At 49.8% G+C, this 21,037-nt stretch overlaps 1 protein-coding gene and 1 long non-coding RNA gene across 2 annotated transcripts in view; one reads left to right on the top strand and one right to left on the bottom strand.

The window, feature by feature from the left end:
* The window catches only part of PFKFB3 (6-phosphofructo-2-kinase/fructose-2,6-biphosphatase 3), an 84,921-nt gene extending 80,434 nt beyond the window's left edge, over positions 1-4,487 (bottom strand). Inside the window, exon 1 of the mRNA XM_067700679.1 lies at positions 4,331-4,487. Coding sequence (XP_067556780.1) covers positions 4,331-4,346 — 16 coding nt within the window. The 5' untranslated portion in view covers positions 4,347-4,487. The remainder of the gene's footprint in view (positions 1-4,330) is intronic.
* On the top strand, positions 4,482-12,655 carry LOC137203837 (uncharacterized). The gene is made up of 3 exons (XR_010933321.1): positions 4,482-5,076; positions 5,646-5,797; positions 12,528-12,655. It is a non-coding gene; the product is annotated as an uncharacterized lncRNA (long non-coding RNA).
* The last annotated feature ends 8,382 nt before the right edge of the window (positions 12,656-21,037 follow it).

Genomic DNA, 21,037 nt, shown 5'->3' with positions numbered 1-21,037 from the left:
AGGTGCTGCATCTCCTGCAACAGTGGGACTTGTCTTTGCCTCCATGCCCAGCAGGGGACGGGGCAGTTCCTGGGCAGCTGTGACCTGTCATCTGGCTGGAGTATCATCTCCACGACACCAGACCCATGTTATGAGTCCAGCCCCTGACAGCTGTGCCCTTGGGGCCACGGGAGACAGGGGAACCCCGACTGTCCCCACGTGCAGTCCCATCCCTTCCACCTGCCTCTCTCAAGGATTCAGAAGAGTCAGGCATCTAAGTCTGTCTCTCGGCTCGTTTCTAACGTGGAAGACGTCTGATGTTCATAACGGCAGACTTATCATACTGTACGGTTTCAGCCTGACACACATCATACCACATCCCAAGCTAGCCCATCCCTGGGGTCCAAGCCGGAAAGGCAGAGCCTCAGCCCAGCGCTGCTCAGCACACGAGCTGACCGTTGTGTATGGAGCCACTCTGAGCCTCACGTCCTTCACCTTCACAGTGGAAATAATAGCCCCTGGGGTAGCTGTGAGGACAAATGCACATGTGCAAAGCACTCAGCACAGGACCTGGAAGGTGGTCCCTAAGTGTGTTTGGTTTCTTACTGTTATTTATTATTAGAACCTTCACTCCATCCCCATCCCTACTGAAGGTAGGATGTGCAGGAATACTTAGGACTCCACCATCTGAAGACATTTTTTTCAGCATCTCCACCTGAAAGGGACCTCGAGAATTTAGCCAAGACCACAGTCTCTGAACAGAGCACTCCTCAACCCTCTAGAAAATCACCATCTAGCCTGCCTTTAACATCCTCCAGAGAGAGAAGTTTCCAGCTTTAATCACCCCATTCACCACCTTCCTCCTGGGGCCCACCTAAGTTCTTCCCACCCCTTTGTTCTCATGAGTTTCCCTAATGGTCCACGTCAGGGCATTTCCTTCTTACTCGAGTCCATCTCAAAATTCCAGCAGCTCAGCTGAGGGTCGGACTCTGTTCGCCCCACTAGCCCCCAGCACCCTGGAGCCACCAAGCAGAGAGGCCAGGGCGGATGTGAGTGTGAACGCGGTGCCCGCATGCCATCCCCTCAGCTGGCAGGAAAGGGCACCATCGGCTACTGCCCGCCACCCCACCCCACCATTCACCCATCTCAGGCTACACAGTCCCTGTTGGCCATTATCACAGCAGGTGGACCACGCCAGGGAGGTGTGACTGCGGTGAGGGAACTGTCAAGTCTGTCATTCACCGAGAACCTCCAGCGTGCCCGGCGCAGAGCAGGTGCTCTGTCTAGAGAATGAATGAATGAATGAACGAGCGAATGAATGAATAAGCGAGCGAGTGAGTGGCGTGCAGTCACTGAACTCTGCCCTAATTACATTCAGTGCCATCGATCAAGGCAAGGCCCAGGACGAGTACCAAAGATCGACTGGTCATCTCTTTGTTCCCCCAGATCCGCTGTCACGAAGGGCAAATCCACCCGTCTCCGGTCCCCGCAGGCTGACCTGCACACACACGACAGGCTCCCTGGCCCTCGACTGCCCATGTCCTGGGGTCAGAGGGAGGGAGCAGCGTGGGGCCTCTGCGGGGGCCACAAGCCGCCTGCATCCTCCAGGGAGGGGCAGCCCGCCTTGGGCCACTGGCTCCAGTGACTGCTCCACCCTCACCCCTCAGACCTGGGGTGGGACTGCCTGGGCTTCTGCAATATCCCCTGTGGTTTTCCTCTACCCTAACCCAAACCTTTGTAACAGCCTTCATTAAATTCTTTTCAACTTGCCCTATATGAGCGGGCGTGTGCTTCCTGCCAGGCCCTGACCCAGCTGGTCCCCGAGTCTTACTTGTCAAGACACAGAAATACAGCCTGGGAAGGGAATCAGCGGTCAATTAACCTTCTAGACGTTAGCTACAAGGAAGTCCTTCTCCATCTGGCTTCTCTTCGTTTTGCGCGGAGAGAAGCAAAGTCTTTTCATTTCCCATTTTTTAAATTACTTTTTTTGAATAGTTAATAGATTCAGATGGTTCAAAATTTTTTTAAAGTATAAAAGAGGGGCTTCCCTGGTGGCGCAGTGGTTGAGAGTCCGCCTGCCGATGCAGGGGACACGGGCTCATGCCCCGGTCCGGGAAGATCCCACATGCCACGGAGCGGCTGGGCCCGTGAGCCATGGCCGCTGGGCCTGCGTGTCCGGAGCCTGTGCTCCGCAACGGGAGAGGCCACAACAGTGAAAGGCCCGTGTACGGAGAAAAAAAAAAAAAAAAAAAAAGTATAAAAGAGTATATATATACTGAAGTCTGAATATATACTGTATATATATTCCATATATATACATACACTGAAGTCTCCAGCACCGGGACAGTTCCAGGGATGGGATGCCATATCCCCGGTCACGGGCCCAGCTTTCCACCTCCAGGCAGGTCCAGATGACGTCTCATCACCAGACTGAACAAACCTGGCCTTGCCATCATTTCCACTTACTGTGTTCACTTCTCAACAGGAGGTTCCGACCAAGCCAAATGGGGAGGTTCTGCCTTGGGCTGGAAGCAAGCCCTCCAGGGCCCCTGCCCTGGCTCACACCAAAGCTTCCAGAAAACCCAACAACGCCTGTTTCTCACTCCCTGGCCCTTTAGGAATCAGCATTCACAGAATGGAAGGGCAGGAGTCACCTCTCCAGGCAGCAGTGTTCTCTTCAGATTAGAAAAAAAAAAAGTCAAAGCTTAACGTGGCTGGCGGCGGGCAGACAGACGTCTATCGCATGTGACCTAATGATGCCATCACATAGGGAAACCTTCACAGGTGAACACTCACTCAACAGCCCAGGTACTTGAGCCTCCTGCACAAGGCTCCCTCCAGCTCTGTGACAAGTAAACGGGCACTTTGCCTCCTAGGAGTTTGCCTCCAGAGACCACAGAACACAGCAGCTAAATGACCATTCACACTGCAGCTAAATGAGGTCAGCTGGGGACTCGGGGGAACGTCCAGGGACACGGCGTTGCCGTTATATATGGAATAATGGAGCCAATGAAGACGGTGAGTTTGGGACCACACGTCATCAGCTCAGGATCCGACTGAACCCTGAACCCTCTGTCCCTGCTCGTGGCTTTCACCTTCCTTCTCAACATCCCCACAGCACAGGGAGTGCCAACCATGCATCTTCACAACCAGGACCTCACAGTGGCACCTTAGCAACCTCCGTTTAAGGGACAAAGGCCAATAGGGTAATACTGGCAACCGTAGCATTAACCTGACGATTAATCGGGATTATGAGAGAAGTGAAGAGACGGCCAGAAAGGTGGGGTGGAGGCAGCGGCGGGAAGCCACGCAGCCAGTCCCAGGTACCCGGGTGCCTGGGAGGGAGTCTCGGCTTCCTCTCTGTTCGCCCCGGTCAGTGGTACCCAGGTGGGGGTGGGGAAAGCTTGGGTCAGAGTGACAATGGGTCACCGAGCCCAAGCCCCTTCCAACACAAACAGAAAAAGCAGGAGGAGCCAATCAGCTCTGTTCGGAAAGTAAAAACGAGTCTCCTCCATCCTAGGCTCCGACCTGAGGGTGGCAAGTCCCGGCCCAGCTCTGCAGCGCCCTGGGCACAGCAGGGCCTCCATCGCCCTGCCCGGAAATTGGGGCCCCGCGAGCATCTGGGATTTTCCGGCAGGCCTCGCGCACCCAGCCCGCGGTGCAGGTGGGGCAGGTGGGGCGCTGGGTGCCAGCTGCCAGGCACAGGGAGGCAGGTCTTGCCTGGCCGGCCGGCCGTTTCCCCGCGCCTCTGCATGCTGAGCCGCGCGCCTCTCACCCGTCCCGGTCCCCACACGGTCGTCCCGGTTCACGCGCTCGTTTTGCGGATGAAGAAACTGAGGTTCCGGGTGGTTAACTGACTTCCCGAGAGTCAGAGGGTAGAAAAGGCCGAAGGCAGGACCCGTACTCGGACCTGCTTCCACACCGCCGAGCTGCCCACCCCCAACCCCTCGCCCTCCAGTCCCTCCCGGAGACTCGGACCGCAATCCGAGCGCGCCGCCGGGACCCCACGCTGCAAACCTCTCGACACCGTAGAACAATCGACCCCCCGCCCCAAATCTCCAGTCCGCCGGGAGAACCCGATTCCATCTGGATCTCAGAACTTGCTGCGGCGCAATCCGGGTGCGGTCCAAGTATCGCGACCGCGCTCTGCTCGCCGGCTCTGCGCACCGGCTCCGGCACGTGGGGTCGGCCGCCGAGTGCCCGGAAGGGGCGACGTGGGGTCGCAGGGGCGATGCGGCAGGAGAGGGGCAGTGTGGGGTCGGGCCCCGCGCCCTCCCGGCCGCCCCCCGGCACCTGGCGGCACAGGTCTCCCGCTCCGGCCCGGGAGCGCTAGCGGGGGGACTCCGCCTACCTTTCCGGAAGGGCATCCTGGAGGGGCGCTCCGGGAGGGGCCGGCCCGGGACACCGAGGCCGGGCGACGTCCGAGTGCCAGCCCCGCGGCTCGGGGGTGCCTACGGGCACCGGGTGCCGGGCGAGGGAGGAGGGGAAAGGGACATATTTGGGCAAAGGCCGGGGCGTCACCGGCGGAGGGAGGAACCACGGCGAAGCGGGAAGCGCGGCCCCGGGGCGGGCCTGGCGGAAACCACTTAACCCCTGAGCTCCTGGCCGAGCAGCGCGCCGGCGGCCTCCCCAGCCCGAGCTGGGGTCTGGGTCGCGAGCCCCCCACGCTGTGCATCGGAGCTGGGCCTGCCTCTCCCGACGCCCCTGAGCGGAAAGGAAACTCCTGATCGGGAAGAAAAGCAACTCGCTCATCCACGCCTTTGGGCGGCTGGAGGACATCATCCCTGGAAGTATTTGGGGAACTTTATTCCATTTTAATCTTTTTGTCCTCAGGCCCAGGAGTCCGCTCAAAGGCTGGTTGACTTGACTTGAAATTAAGGGAGGGCTGGGGGGAGCAATCCCACACACAGCTCAATAAATATGTTAAAAAATAATGATGGTAGTGGGACTTCAGGAACTATAACCCAGAGATATGGGGGAGGGGCCTCACCCCTCACATTACTATTTATTTTGCCTTTGGGAAGACCCGCACCTGAGAAAATGCTTTATTATTTGGTGGACTCAAAAGTCTCAAAGGCAGGACATCCTTCCAGTCAGGTAAGAGTTAACTCCTGTGACAAGTGCTGTTTCACATTGCGGTTTGAAGACCGGTGTTACCACAATCTCCTGATCTAATATTTAAAGCACCCATGCAGATAGCAATTGGCCCACTGTCTGTATAGTGAAAAAAACCCATCCAGGTGAGCTGGGAAAGTCAGAGCCAGTGGTTTTTGTTTTTTGGTTTTTTTTTTTTGAATCTTTTCTTAATCAGAATCAGTTGTTCAGCCTGTTGTCTTTTATGATTAATAGTCCGAACTCTCCCCACCCTCTTTTGAAGGGAGAAGGAAGTAGCCATTAGGTCAGATACTGTATTGTCAGCTGGCTTGGGAACATGGTAGAGCCTCCTGGAAGGACACTGTTGCATGGACCCAGCTGGAGATCCAGATGGTGAGCCCTGATGAGTGTAGGCATCAGTCGGCCTGAGAGGAGCAGGAAGTGAGGGATGCTGGGGGAGTCCCAGATTCAGTGCTGGGAGCAATGGTCAGCTCCCTCTGCCCTTTTCCCTGCTGTGACCATAATGCCTGGTGGGCGTGCACTTTACTCAGTGAAGGCAAATTGTATCTAAGGCCAGATAAAGTGTCAAGACCGCACATCTCTGACTCAGACTGCCGTGAGTCATCCCGAAGCCAGAGGACATGCACTTTGAGACGACGGGCCTTGCACCCTTCTGGTTGGCACCTTTACTGCCCTATGGACTCACGTGGCTGATTGTGCTACGGTAAGAAATTTATGTTTGGTCTTTTTCACCGGTTCTTGACACAGAGCTTCTAAAACCTTTGGAATCTCTGCAGTGATCTTCTGTATGCTAAGGAGAGGACAGGTGGCTGGGGGCCCCTAGATAGCTTCAGGAGAGGGGCTGGTGGCTAGAAGACCAAGCACGATTAGAGGACTGGAAATTGAGTTCAATCACCAATGGCCAATGATTTAACCAATCATACCTACAAAATGAAACCTCAGTAAAAACCCCACCATGACGGGGCTTGGAGAGCTTCTGGTTGGTGGGCACATGGAGGCGCTGGGAGGGTGGAGCACCCAGGGTGGGCACGGAGGCTCCGCGTGCCTCTGCGCTCTCACCTTGCCCCCGTGCATCTCCTCCACGTGGCTGCTCCTGACTTGCATCCTCTATAATCAACTGATAATAGCAAGTGAAGTACTTTTCTGAGTTCTGTGAGCTGTTCTAGCAAATTATCAAACCTGAAAGGAGGGCGTTGGAGGATCCCCAGACTTCGTAGCCAAGTTGGACAGAAGATGGGTACCCTGGGCATCTGTAGTGGGGCAGTCTTGCAGGACTGAGGCCGTAACCTATGGGATGTGGGGTAAACCCTGGTAGTTTCAGAACGGAGTTGAATTGCAGGACATCCAGTTAGTGTCCAGAGAGCTGGACAACTGTCTGTTGGTGTGGAAAACCCACACATTTGATATCAGAAGGATTCAGATTCATGCAGCCTGATCTCGGCTTTGAGTCTAACGCCATGCAGGAAAAAGAACACAGGGACTCCTTTCAGTCTGGTCACCATCCTGTGTTCAGAGAGCAGCCCGCTCAGATTTTTGTAGTGCTTGTTTAACAATCCTGAGAACACTTTTTCTTTCACCACCAGTCAGAGGCAGCCAGCAAGGATTGATGTCAACATCTTATAACTCAGAGGGCTTCTACTTGTCCCTTGCAGAAGGGAGGAAACAGCCCAGGCAAGTTCACGCAAGAGATAAGAGTGGCGTGGACGGCTGGATTCGCTGAAGCACTAACTCATCACCGCCAGCACTGGGGGGAATTGGGCTGGGGTGGTGGGTCATGGCCCTCTGGATTTCAGACGTGGAGGAAAGATTGGAAGCAATTTTAAATTGAGAATACATTCCCAGGCCCTGTCAACAATGTAGCATGAGTCATAAACTAAGTCATTTCATCAGTGTTCACCAAATTTCAACTGTGTCTGGTGACACTTCTGTTCTCAATCTAATGCACTATTGATTCAACACTGCTCCTCTCCTAGGGAGCTCTTAGTACCTCAAAGTGATGTTTTTAAAATCTAGCCTAATTGCTACAACCATGAGGAAACTCCAAGGCCTCCTCCAGGCCTCAGTTTATCATCAGTTTAGGATGGTCACCGTCAGCAGCATAATCTGAGGTCACCTGAGGTCCTGAGGCACTCCAACTTGCAGGCAAGAGAGGAGGTTAGAGGGCTGCCCACATGGATCTCTGGGCCTCAGCCCCCGTTTCTGATTCAGTCTGGGGCGGGGCCTAAGAACTGGCCCACTCACAAGGTGCCCAGGTCATAAGGATGTTGCTGGTTCTTCTGGTTCCAGACCGCCCTTGAAAAGTGAAACTCAACGGTGAGGTGAAGGCCCCAGAGGAGCTAGATCAGAATCTTGGGCTCTGTTTACCCAGGGCATGAGCTGCCTTTCTCCTGGCTTTGGTGACCTGTTCCCAGGCTCTTGGCAGGAAGTGCCCAGGCCACAGCCTCTGGTTTTCTCACTGCAGGGTAAGAAAAGGGTACCCGACCCAGATTTCTTTTCCAATTCATAGGCAGAAGACTTTCATGCCCTCTCAGAGGGACGGTAGCACTCAAATAGGAAGAGATCTAACACTCTGTACCCCTGGCAACTCACTGTCCCTACCACAGCCTTTCCCTTCCCAGGTATTTGGGCATCTGCATTTTTAAGCCTTGTCTCTCTAATTATAGAATGTAAGGCTTTGTCTCCGGTGAAGGGTTCCCAGGCCAAAGAAGGGGACTGGGAACTTTTGATGGGGGTCAGGAACAATGGTAAAAAGAAGTTTGTGTGTGAAAGAGGAAGGAAGAGGAAGGTGCCGGGGGCAGGGCCCACCCCCGCCTCCACCAAGCTGCCAGCAAGGGGAGACCAGGGGCTGTCCCCACTGCACTGGCTCCCATGGCCTGGCCGCCCCCTCACTCCTTGCCCCTCGGCATGGTTTAAGCTTCCAGCTCCTTGGCGTTTGCCAAAAGGCAGACCTACAGCCAGCACAGGGAAGGGTGGATGCAAAGAGCAGGGGTGGGGAGTGAGAATCGCCACAGTGTGCTTCCTACTCTGGCTGTGTGCTACGCCCTCTTGGAGCCTCTGTTGTCGGTCTATAAATGGGGATACTGCCTTCTCTGCGCATCGCTGTAAGGATTCGAACTCATGTTTGCCTGGAGCACGAGGACCCAACAAAAAGGTAGTTACTGTTAATAATATTAATAGAGCTGGAAGCGGAGAGAGGCTACTTTCAGGGTCCCCAGGGTAATGAATGGGAAGGGTCCCAGCAGAGGAGGTAAGTGATAGGAACTCCTGGGGAGGCACAGGGTGGGAGTGCGTGGCTGGCCCAGGAAACATAGGGGCTGGTTCAGGGGGGGTCAAGTGCAGCAAGAGAAGTCCAGCTGCCGGGGGATGAGCTCCCAGTGACTCTGCGTTTTACCAAAATGTGAGTCTGTGTGTGTGTGTGTGTGTGTGTGTGTGTGTGTGTGTGTGTGTGTGTGTGACTATGAAAAGATTAATGATCCACAGTATCAGAGAAAACTATGACCGTTAAGAGTAGATCTATGGAAATAGCCAAGATATGGAAACAACCTAAATCCATTCATCAGCAGGTGAATGGATAAAGAAGAATGAAATAATGCCATTTGCAGCTCCATGGATGGACCTAGAGATTATTATACTAAGTGAAGTAAGTCAGAAAGAGAAAGACAAATACCACATGATATCACTTATATGTGGAATCTAAAATACGATACAAATCAACATATCTACAAAACGGAGACAGAATCACAGACATAGAGAACAGACTTGTGGTTGACAAGGGGGAGGAGGTTAGGGGAGGGAAGGATTGGGAGTTTGGGATTAGCAGATGCAAACTATTATATATAGGATACATAAACAACAAGGTCCTACTGCATAGCACAGAGAACTATATTCAATATCCTGTGACAAACCATAACGGAAAAGAATATGAAGAAGAATATATATTATATATATATATAAAGAATATATATATGAGTCACTTAGCTGAACAGCAGAAATTAACACAACACTGTAAATCAACTGTATGTCAATAAAATTTTTAAAAAAAGAACAGTTCTATGGACACGTCTAACTCACAGATCTTGGTTTCTAAATACCGTTCTCTGATTAAAGGGCCCAGGAGATCTTGGAGGGTTGGAGTGGAAAGATGAGCCTGGAACATGTTAGGGTGCCAAGAAATAAGTAACTTTTATGCTGAGGTGCCAACAAGTGACGGGGACGTGTCTGAAAGACCCAGGGGCCAACCTGAAAGGGCTCTTCTGGGAGAGTTTGAGCAACAAGATAAATCATGATGGCAGTGGGTTCTGACGCATAGAATAAAGACTCCGTGAGTCCAAGCTGACGTAAAGAAATAGGTACATGAGTAAGTAAGTGGGAGCAGAGGGAATGCTCTTCCTCAAAAATTCTAGGATTTATAGAAATTAATGATTTCTAAAATTTATAGAAATTATTATAATTCTAGCTAGTAAGCCGCATAGCACAGGGAGATCAGCTCGGTGCTTTGTGACCACCTAGAGGGGTGGGATAGGGAGGGTGGGAAGGAGACGCAAGAGGGAGGAGATATGGGGATATATGTATACATATAGCTGATCCACTTTCTTATAAAGCAGGAACTAACACACCATTGTAAAGCAATTATACTCCAATAAAGATGTTAAAAAAAATCCTGCCATTTATATAAATGCATCAACTCAAATTTTTTCCAAGTATCAAAAACAGCATTTCTCCATAACTACCTTGTATTGTAATTAAAGTTCTTATCTCAGTTAAAGTGTTTTCCCTCTAATACTGTTCTTTGTGGAGAAGCTGTAGAACACAATTACTGATATTCAGACTTTTTGCTTTTTTATCTAATTGGTTTACTATTCTCCAGCTTCGATCCCAAATAAAAAGATAAAGATTTAAAACTCTAAAAAAAAAAGAAAAGAACTCTAGTTAATAAATGTAGAAGGAATCGTAGACTAGGACAGTCACTGGCAAATCCCACAGTAGTGCTTGTTTCACAGAGGAATCATCAGTGGTTGCTGAAATTAGCAAAAATACGATGAGAAACAGGATACTGACAGTCTCACAGTATCTCCCACAAGGTAGTTACTAATGACAAAGGGGAAGAAGGCAACTTTACCGGGGATAAACCTGGCAGCTGCCTTAACCAAGGGATCAAAGTGAACGCCTCCAGTGATGGACCAAATCGACATTGTGTGCCTCTTGACACAAGGCACTGAGAAGGGCACAGGAGGACACCTTCAGTGTTCTTGCCAAAAATGCATAATTTGAATTTAATCCTGAGGAAACATCAGGCACCTAAAATAAGGGGCATTCTACAAAATAACTAGCCAGTACTTCTTCGAAAACGTTAAAATCACAATGGACAAAGACTGAGGAGGACTGAAGGGTTCCTGCACTGCGTCCTGGACCACAAAGGGGACACCAGTAGGACAGTCGGGGAAATTTAAATAGGATTGTGCCAGTGTTAATTTCCAGATTTCCATAATTGTGCTGTGTTTATGTAACAATTGGGAAATTGGAGTGAAGGTATTTGAGAACTCTTGGTACTGCTTACAACATTTTTGTAAGTCTGAAATTAATTCAAAATGAAAAGTTTTTAAAAATTAAAAAGTAATTATAGATGCTGGAAAGCTCACTAAATGAGAAGACTCCCAAATTGATTCGGCCGTGTAATCAGCTGCTAGTTACCTTAGTGACAGGTAACTAGCAGCTGTTTACTAGCAGTGACAGGAACGGCCCAACTGCCAGGTGGCAGGAGCATCACCACACATCGAGGGGCTTCAACACTGCCCGTCTACTAGCTCGCTGTTCTGTAGGTCAGAGGTCATGCAACGAGACTGTGTTCTCTGCTCTCTGAACCAAGGTGTCAGCCGGGCTGAGTTCTAACCGGGAGGCTCTGGAGAAAAACCCACTTCCGAGCCCTTTCTCGTGGGCAGAATTCAGTCCCCGTGGCTGTCCGCGGGTTCCCATTTCCCTCTGGCTGTCCGCGGGGGCCACCTGCGTTCCCGCCTCCATCTTCAAGGCGGGACGAGTCCTTCTCATGCTCTGAGCTCTGACCTCTTCTTCTGGGACCAGCTGGAGAAAACTCTCTGCCTTAAAGGACTCTGGCCCACCCGGATAATCCCTCTTTCTTAAGGTCAGCTGACTTGGGCTCTTAATTACATCTGCAATTCCCTCCTCTGTGGTACCTAGACTCCTGTTTGCCGGAATCACCGCGGCCAGGAATCTCGGGGGCCATGGGAGAAGCCCGCCAACCACGGGGGAGTAATCTCTTAAACCGAATGCATGCATGTGAATTGGCAGCAGGTGATGGCCGGGGAGAGTGGGCTACCCACAGTGAGGATGCGGATGCCCCAGGGCCCCTGCCCCGCCATGGGCTGATCCTCAGAGAGGCCTCCTTTCTCCCCAGGCAATCCTCCTGCTTAAACTCCCTGACCGTGCGGGAAGGTGGTCAGTTTTCCTCTCTCCTCCTTTCAGCTGGAGTTTCAGAAATCAGGATTTAGTCTCTAGGGGACCGATCCTTTTCAAATCCTTGATTAATGCCCCCAAGGGAGGAGAGCGCCATTGTGTTTCTTGTTCAACTGTCCCTGCAACTTCGTAAGCACAGAGCAGTTACAGCTGAGCCTGTTGGGAACATGTGCCTCGCGGCCAACCAGCTCCATCGGGGACAGTCACCCCTTTCTTCAGAAGGAACGAATAGCTGAAGTGAGGCTCCAAAGTCAGTGGTTGGCCTTGGCCGGCAGTTCACAGAGTCTAACTCCGGCCTTTGAAGCCCACTGGGCCCAGGGATGGGTTTGAGGTGAGGACAGAGCCACTGAAAACATCAGAGCCCTAAATGACTGAGCGTAACCAGTCTGCTCCTAGGAAGCCACTCCTGTGGCAGTACAACCAGGCTTTTTTTTTAATGTTACAAAGGGCTTTCGTGTGTTTTCACTGCACTCTGACAAGTTTTTGATTCATGCAGAGGCCAACATTCACCCCGTTTCTCGGATGACAAAGCTGGCCCCGGGGTGGGGGGGAGGGGTTTGCCCCGGTGGCTGGGCCAGACAAGGACAGAGTTCCGAATCTAGGCCTCTCGACCAAGGCCACTGTTCTCACTCCCCACCCTCTCTCCAGGGAGTTGTGCTCTCTCCTGGCCCTCATTGTCCTGCGGGCAGAATGTCACAGTCCTGAGGGTAAGCTTAGCCGGGAATCGGGGGCCATTTGATCTCAGTGTATTTTGTCTTAATAACCTATTCATGGCTGAGGAGCCAGGCTGCCTCTTTCCCAGAAATCAGGCTAAATCTCCTGGGCCAAGTGGCGGCTTTCCACCCCATTATGGTCCAAGAATGTGATGCTGCCTCTGAAGGGGGAAATGAAGAGTCATTGTGATTTCAATGAGTCACATGATCACTTCTGGAGAAAAAGGGTAAATTTGCTTTATGACATAGGTTTCACTTCACCTGTAATAAGGACACTCACTCAAGAGGCAAACGAAACAGTGGACGGGTCAGGCCGTGGAGGCGGGTGGCGGATGCGTGACCAAGTCCAGCGCTGGCTCTGGTTCTGCTGCCGAGGCCACTTCTCCCTTCCTCTGCCTCTGATTCCCCATCTCGGCAACAAAGAATACCAGTTGTCGGCTGAATGTAAGGAGCAAACGACTGCTTAAAAGAAAAGATACATCAAAGTTCTAATGTAAGGCAAACATCTTTTACTGTAACTGAGTGGCTTTTACATATATAAAAAACTGCTTGAATTATGTCTATTTTTATTTAATATCCATTTTATTCAAATTCAAAATTTTAGGTTTTCCTTAAGCTTTTAGGCTTAAAACTGCATCATTCTACTTAGAACTTTATTTTATAAAATATAGTAAAATTTAGCTGTCACTGTTAAGGGAAACTTGGATGACTGGTCCCATTTAGAAATTTAGTTATTTAAACTGCCTTAACAATTTAAACCTGCATTTATGAAATTAACTTTAGAATAGTTCAGTTTGCTCACAAGTCTTCCCAAGTTCTTTATTTATTTTATTTATTTATTTACTTATTTTTGGCTGCGTTGGGTCTTCGTTGCTGCGTGCGGGCTTTCTCCAGTTGCGGTGAGCAGGGGCTACTCTTCGTTGCAGTGTGCGGGCTTTCTCCAGTTGCGGTGAGCAGGGGCTACTCTTCGTTGCAGTGTGCGGGCTTCTCATTGCGGTGGCTTCTTTTGTTGTGGAGCACGGGCTCTAGAGCATGCAGGCTTCAGTAGTTGTAGCGCACGGGCTTAGCTGCTCCACAGCATGTGGGATCTTCCCAGACCAGGGCTCGAACCCGTGTCCCCTGAATTGGCAAGCAGATTCTTAACTACTGCGCCACCAGGGAAGTCCCACTTCCCAAGTCTTGACCAACTGAATATGGTGAATCTTGAGTTCACTTAAATGTTCCCATACTGCTTACAATCTTAATAAAATTGCATTGCACATTTTAGCTTAACACACGTCTACATCAATTACTCAATTCGAGTCACAAGCTTCCTACATTGGTTATCCAAATTTGACACTTTCTCTTAAAATTAAAAGTTCTTAAAATACCAAATACAGAACACCTAAACTAACCCCAAATTTTCAAAAGTATGAGTTTAATTTGCTTCACATTCCTCTGCTTACATAGAAACTTTTCCAGGGTTATAAGAAACTTAATAAAGAAACAATTGTCATTACCAGCGAGTCAAGGGTTCTGTCCCAGGGCACTGAAGTTACCTATAGATAACACGTAATAATGGTTTCCAGATCAGAGTTGGGGGTTATTTATTTTTGCAATAAAATGTTTAAAACTAAAAAGAAAGCTAAATTATAGATCTGCTGCTGGGAAGTTTCTAAACGGGATTTGAGAAGAGCTTTGAAGCTGTTCCCAGGCCTTTGCTGCTTGCTTCAAAAGGGCTTCAAGAATTAGCCAGGGAATTAATTTCTAAACGGTGTCATGTGCCAGAAGCATCCAGGGCTGTGTCTGGGGTCTCTGCCAGCCGCTCTGCAGAGCTTCCTCAGGCACAGGGCTGCAGAGGGAAGGAGAGAAGGATGAGACTGCATAAGGTTAAAGAAAAAGCAAGGCACCAAAATCAGTCCCACGGGGCAAGGGCATCAGACTCTTGGGTCTGAAGGACAGATATCTAACTCAAAGGAGCATAGGCAAAAGGGCAGTTTTCTGGAAGAATGCTGAGGTTATTTAGGACAAGCCACAGGACAGGATGACCGCCTGCTACAGGGACAACGGGCACAAGGACGCCTGGACACAGCCGGGACCTGCCCCTCTCTCATCTCTTCTTCCTGCTGATGGTCGCCTTATTTCACGGTGAACCAGCCCCCCACCCCTGTGTGCAGGGACACAGCTGATGGCGACAGCAGGGGTTTTTGGTGTCCCCACTCCCCCTCCATCGTGGAGGTCCTGAAGGTGCAGGCGGCTAGGACAGGAACCAAGCTTTCCGAGCTGGGGAAGAACGGTTCCCAAAGTGAGGAGCTGTGACTCCAGGAGCGGGGTGGGCGCTCCTGAAGGCTCAAGCCTGGCTCAGAAGAGCAGCTTGTCCCCTTGGGCTTCACCAACCATAGACAGATTTATGGGAAGGGCCAGCCATCAGAAGACCTAGGTTCTGGTGCCAACTGCTGCCACCAGCTAATTTGCTGACCTTGGATGAGCCTCTTCCCTTCTCTGGGCCTCAGTTACCCTAAAGTGACTGAAAGACCTCAAAGGGGGCTTCCCAGCCCTGGCACTACAGGTCTCTGAATTAGGGACGGAAAGGCAGATTGGGGGGCAAAGGAGAGGTAACAAGGGCACTGGGTGGACTGATGGAGATGCAGGCACTGATTACACAGCCAACACCCTGGAGGAAATTGGGCTTTGAAGCGAAGGATGTGGGCCAGCGGAAACTGCCCGGCCAGACGCAAAACATGGAAGAGGGAGAGGGCTTGTGGCCCAAGTGGGACTGGAGCACCCGGTCATCCCGCAGGGAGAGCCCTGACCGTTCATGCCGGTCAGACCCACCAAAGTGCCTCCATCTGGGTCCCCTCCCCTTGTTTCATTCCTTCCTGAATTCAACTTCTGGCACCTATGGTCCTATTCAAAAGCAGAATGATTTTGTAATCCTGTTTACTGATGTTTCTCCTCAACACATGAGCTCTGAGCCTGCCTGGTACACAGTAGGTTCTCAACGAACATTTATTGGGTAGATGAAGGATGGATATTTGGAAGACTGTGCTCCTAAAAGCTTAGGGCCATGATATTCATCTCTGTATCTTTAGCTCCAAGAGTCTGGTTCACTATAGATGCACAATAACTGTTACAAGAATGAGCCAGCCAATCACAAAACTACCTTTGCTGAATATGGATTCATATTTCTATGTGGCTTGGACTCTAAATGCATCTTGTTCCTTTTGTGTCGTTGGTCTTGCACAATGCGTGGCGTGCAGAAAACGTTCAGTAAACACTTGTTAAAATGCAGTGAAATAAACAGCACCTCCTAAGCTCCGTATTAAATTTAAAAAATAATCCTGGGAGCCACTCATTTTCAGATACCTAATTCTGTATCAGTCAGGGATGTGTCTGCCCATAAGTTACAGAAACCTGGGTCTGCTGGGACTTAAACAAGAAAGGGCTCCTTTTTCAGGTGGAAGAAGTCCAGAGGTGAGAAGTCCAGGGCTGGCGATGAATCTACAGGTTCTGTTCTGCCGACCACGGCAAGTAGGCTTGTTGCCCATGGTCCAGCCACTGTTGCACCTCCAGGCACCGGGGCCACATGGTTCAAACTTGAACTGGGACAAAGGGTAACCACCAGCTCATCTTTCCCTTTTACCAAGAAAGCAAAAGCTTTCCCTGACAGGGCTGAGATAGTTCCACTTTCATCTCATGAGACAGACTTACAGCTTGGCTTCTGAGAAGCAGAAAATGTGTTTCCTACAATAGGACAGGTGGGAAAAGGAGGGCTAGGGGATGACATGTGACCACAGTGCTCCTATATGGAGAGGAGGGCATTTGGAGGCCTTTCAGTCCTGTTCAACGTCAGTTGGGAGAAGCATTCTCCATGGGATATTCAAGGTTCTTCCTATCCCAGTCCTGGAAACTTACTCAAAACAAATGTTTTAGACAAGCACCAATCTTGGACCAAGGATTTTTTTTTTAAATACATTTTTTTGTTTGTTTATTTATTTATTTTTGGCTGCATTGGGTCTTCGTTGCTGTGCGCGGGCTTTCTCTACTTGTGGTGAGAGGGGGCTACTCTTTGTTGCAGTGTGCGGGCTTCTTATTGCAGTGGCTTCTCTTGCTGCAGAGCACGGGCTCTAGGCACGTGGGCTTCAGTAGTTGTGGCACACGGGCTTCAGTAGTTGTGGCTCACAGGCTCTAGAGCACAGGCTCGGTAGTTGTGGCGCACAGGCTTAGTTGCTCCGCGGCATGTGGAATCATCCCGGACCAGGGCTCGAACCTGTGTCCCCTGCATTGGCAGGTGGATTCTTAACCACTGAGCCATCAGGGAAGTCCTGGACCAAGGATTTTTAAAACATCTTACTAAAATGAACTGTTCCGGATTCCAAAGATTAGCTTGGAGTTCACAGTCGACATGCTGTCTCATACGTAAATTCGGTGTGACGACTTTACCGTCTGACCGAGGATGCCTAGTGGCCCATCTCTGGCTGGTGGACTGAGAACTAAACACAGATGAGATGTGGAACCAAGGCTTTCATCCACCTCTGGCTGGGTAGGAGGAGTCTACCTGCCTTTCAAGGAAGACTGATGAGCCAGGTAAACACTGAAGTTTTGGTGTGGATAAGAGCCTTCAGTGGCTTCGGCAAAGGGGTCATGCTTTGGGATTTTTTAATGTGCCTCTAAGAGCTGGAAAAAAGAAAAATAATCTCTTTTTTCTATGCCTTGGATGCAATTTTCAGGCCAATTATACCTTCATCTGTTTGCTAACATTACGGTTTACATATTTTAGAACCATATTTGTTCCCACATTTTCAACATGATTTTGGGACATCTGATAGATATATGTTTTTATTTATATTAGTGCCTAACAGTATAGTAAGCATTTCATAAATACTTCTTCAGTGTCTAACTGGTATGAAAATATATGATTTCCCTGAATACATTTTTCAACCTGCCCCAATAAACAAATAAATTACGTAATTTGGCTTAAATGATTCTTCTTTGTAGATAAGCAGAGAGATGGCATCTTTTAACACTGGAAAAAGCAAGTTATATCACTCTTCCCCGCCTCACCCAATACTTTCAAGTTGACTTGTTTCAGAAAGAAGTTGAACATCTTACTCCAGCCTCTTCTTCCCACTAAGCCTTGGGAAGATGAAACAGTTCAACACGAGTAAGCTTGATAAGGGCCACCAACCAGCACAGTGGTGGCAGCACCCAGCTGGCAGTGGTATTTCAGTCTTTGGATACAACTTCTGGGTCTGCCCAAAAGGGCTGTCATTAGTAGGAGGGGACTAGCTCTCCCGAATGAGGGATGTGTGGGTTAGCCTAAAAGGACCCGCGAGGAGGAAGGTTTATTTTTGTCAGAAGATATGCATTTGTCTAATCGCCTGGAGGGAAAAGCATTGCCTTTATTCCCGCACAGTCATTGTTACGAAAATAACACAACTGGTGAGAAGCGGCAAATGAGGAAATCATACACCAGCCTCCATGAGTTGTATAAGCAACTGTCCGCGGTGAAGTCTTATTAAAGTGAAATTGTTAGTTCTCGGCTTCTCAAGAAGCATGGAGTCTTTGACTAGAAGCTCTCAGGTGGAGGCCGTCCTGCACCAGCCCTGCTGTTCGGGAGGGCATTCCGCTCCAAGAGCAGGAACCCACGAGAAGGCGAAGAAGGGCGCGGATGAACTCGGGGGAGGAGCCTAACGATGGCAGGTGCCCACTGCCTGGCGCATCGTCCCCACCTGCGCATCCCGGCTCCCGCCCCCCTCCCGCCCCCAAGCTGTGGACTCAGCTGAGAAGTGTCTAAGCCCCTCCTACGTGTCCTCAACAAGCCCACTGAAATATGCTAGGGGCGGGGGCGGGGCAGTGACAACGAAAGGAGCGTGAGGCGTGCGATCTTCGCAGAAAGAAAGCCCCCCTCAGCGGGAACACCCGGTAGAGACTGACAGAGACAGGCAAAGTGAGTCAGAGGCCTGCGTCAGCGTGAAGATGGGGACTCACTGGACCAGGGCCACATGAGGCGGCACAAGTGAGAAATTCTCCGCCTCCGTCCTCGGCCAAGCCTCCTTTGGACCAAAGGTTTTATTTTTAGTGAATGCCATGTCTTCCCTCTTACGTTATCTGATAACGTCCAGACTTATTAAACTGCTGCAAGAAACCCTAACTCCTTTCATACCTTTGGGGGCTTAGAAACACCTCTAGGAAGGAGACGGAGGAGAACCATCTGCAAAAAGAGCAGCGCGGAGGAGACTCCACGACACCCGGCTGCGAGTGGGAAGGCGCCGCTCTCTGTGAATGAGGGCTGCCTGGGCAAGGTCAGGAGGCTGGGGCTCAGCTACCTAGTCGTGCTGGCAGAGCAGCAGACGTGACCATCACTTCCCTTGAGCTTCCAAGCTAACGCAACAGCCTGCATCTCATTAAAAACAAAGTCAGTTTTGGAGTTCTTCAGACGTCTCTGGTTCCTACAACATAGATCACTTTTTAAGAGACTATATTATCAAGACATTTAGAAAATCATTAAACAAGCACAGTAACTTTCGGAGATTCATTTAAGAAACGACTTTCTATACATGTCCTGGGGAAATAAGACAAGCCACCCTGACTGTGGAAGATTGCTGGTTGCCTACCTAATACCCATTCACCCTCTGCTTCTCAGAAAGAGAATTTGCAAGGTTTAGCAGGACACAAAGCTGTCTGAAAAAAGGCAACGTCCCCAGCCTCCTTTTCAGCTGGCTGTGCACCTGACCAAGTTCCATCCAATGCAAAGTGAACAGAAATACTGGATTGTGTTATCAAAGTACAGCTGGCACATGCCTCCGTAAACTCTTCTTCCACCCCTCTTTCTCCTTCTTGTAGATGGAAAGCAGATGTGATGGCTGGAACTTAAGCAGCCTTCACAGACCATGAAGTGGAAGGCACGTGCTAAACATGGTAGAGCAATTAGATAGGCAGCACCTGGGTTCCTCTTACTGTCACCTGGCCACCTCAAACTGCTTCTCTTGGAACTTTTCTGTGAAAGACAAAAACACTCTTATTTAAGCTACTGTACTGGGTTGAACAGTGTCCTCCAAATTTATGCCCTTTCCAGAACCTCAGAATGTGACCTTATTTGGAAATAGGGTCTTTGCAGATGCAATTAGTCAAGATGAGGGCATACTGGAGTAGGGTAACCCTAAATCCAACATGACCGGTGTCCTTGTAAGAAAGATACCGGGACAGAACGCCACGTGTTAGAGATTGAAGTGATGGGATGGCCACAACTACCAGAAGATAGGAAGAGGCCAGGAAGGATCCTCCCCGGGGCCTTCAGAGAGAGCTCAGTCCTGTCGACACCTTGATTTCGGACTTGTAGCATCCAGAACGGTGAGAGAATAAATTTCTGTTGTTTTCAGCCCCCCAGTTTGTGGTCATTTGCTATGGCAGCCCCAGGAAACTAGTTCATCTCCTGTTATATGTTTTGTCTTTGTTACACAAGGCCTAGCCTAACCCTCTGTACTAACCCTGCAGAACCACTGCTTTTTCCATGTGATGCCACTGTTCACTCAGGAATGGGAAATTTTGCTGGCAAATGGCTGATGATTTCCACTGATTTATAGGAGATGAAAGTTTTATTACCAGCTCCACTCTTAACTCTGCCCAGACCCTTCCTCCTTGCACCTCACACTAGATTCAGCAGTGCTCTCTGTGACCGCGCAATTGATAAAAAACGCAATACAGTTGATTCTTTGTATCCACGGGTTCCACATCTGCGGATTAAACCAGCTGCGGATCAAAAATATTTTAAAAAACTTTCCAGAAAGTTCCAAAAAGCAAAACTTGAATGTGCCCCGTGCTGGCAACTATACAGCCTTTACCTTATTAGGTATTATAAGCAATCTGGAGGTGATTTAAAGTGTACGGGAGCATGTGGGTAGGTTACATGCAAATACTATGCCATTTTATATAAGGGACTTGAGTATCCTCAGATTTTGGTATGGGGGGTGTTTCCTGGAACCAATGCCCCACAGATACCGGGGGATGACCCTAGAGGTAAGGGGGGCAGAGCAGGAAAACTGCCTGGTTAATAAGATCACTCAGCGCTTACTTTCTAACACCCAGTTTCTCTTTCACTCTCGTTCTGTCATTCCTCTTCACCCTCTCCCCTCTCCCTACCCCCTGCCCCATCCACTCTGGGCAAGGAACCTTTGGGCCATCTCAGAAGCAAGTCACAAAGTGCTACCTGGAAAGTATATCTAGACCCCTCTGAAGTAGCTGTGGTAACTAGGCCTTCCACACCCAAATTCCAGATATATAACTGCAAGGACTCCAAAAAGAAAACAACAGTAATAATCAGAATCTGAGCTGGATGACTGCCACGTAAGAGGTGCTTTTAGCACAAGCTGCACCATCCTTGCTCTTGGCTTCTCCTCATGATGTAAACGGCAAGTGCTGACCTGAAGGGCACACACAGCCCTTGCCGACAGCCTAAGCCATCAGCGCTCCCTGCTGCAGCAACAACGACCCACGAGAATGAGTGTGTCAAGTTTCCCTTTTTCCAGCATTGGATGACTCCACTTATCTCTCAATCTTCAAGTTCATTAATGCCTCTGATGCATCACTGCCATACTTCAAGTGTCCCCTTAGGCATAGTAACCCTCTTTTACTGATGGCAGAGGTTAGAACGGAGACTGCAAAAACTTAAAAAAAAAAAATCAAAAGTTTCCTTTGAGTTCATTGATACATATTATCAATTCCCTTAAAACACCACAAACCTTAACTTACTGATAAAAAAGAAAAAAGTCAAGAATAAT

Source organism: Pseudorca crassidens, chromosome 1 (genome assembly GCF_039906515.1).
Source record: "Pseudorca crassidens isolate mPseCra1 chromosome 1, mPseCra1.hap1, whole genome shotgun sequence".
In the NCBI taxonomy this organism is placed as follows: Eukaryota; Metazoa; Chordata; class Mammalia; order Artiodactyla; family Delphinidae; genus Pseudorca; species Pseudorca crassidens.
Note: the sequence above shows the minus strand (reverse complement) of the source record. Positions and strands in the feature narration are given on the sequence as shown.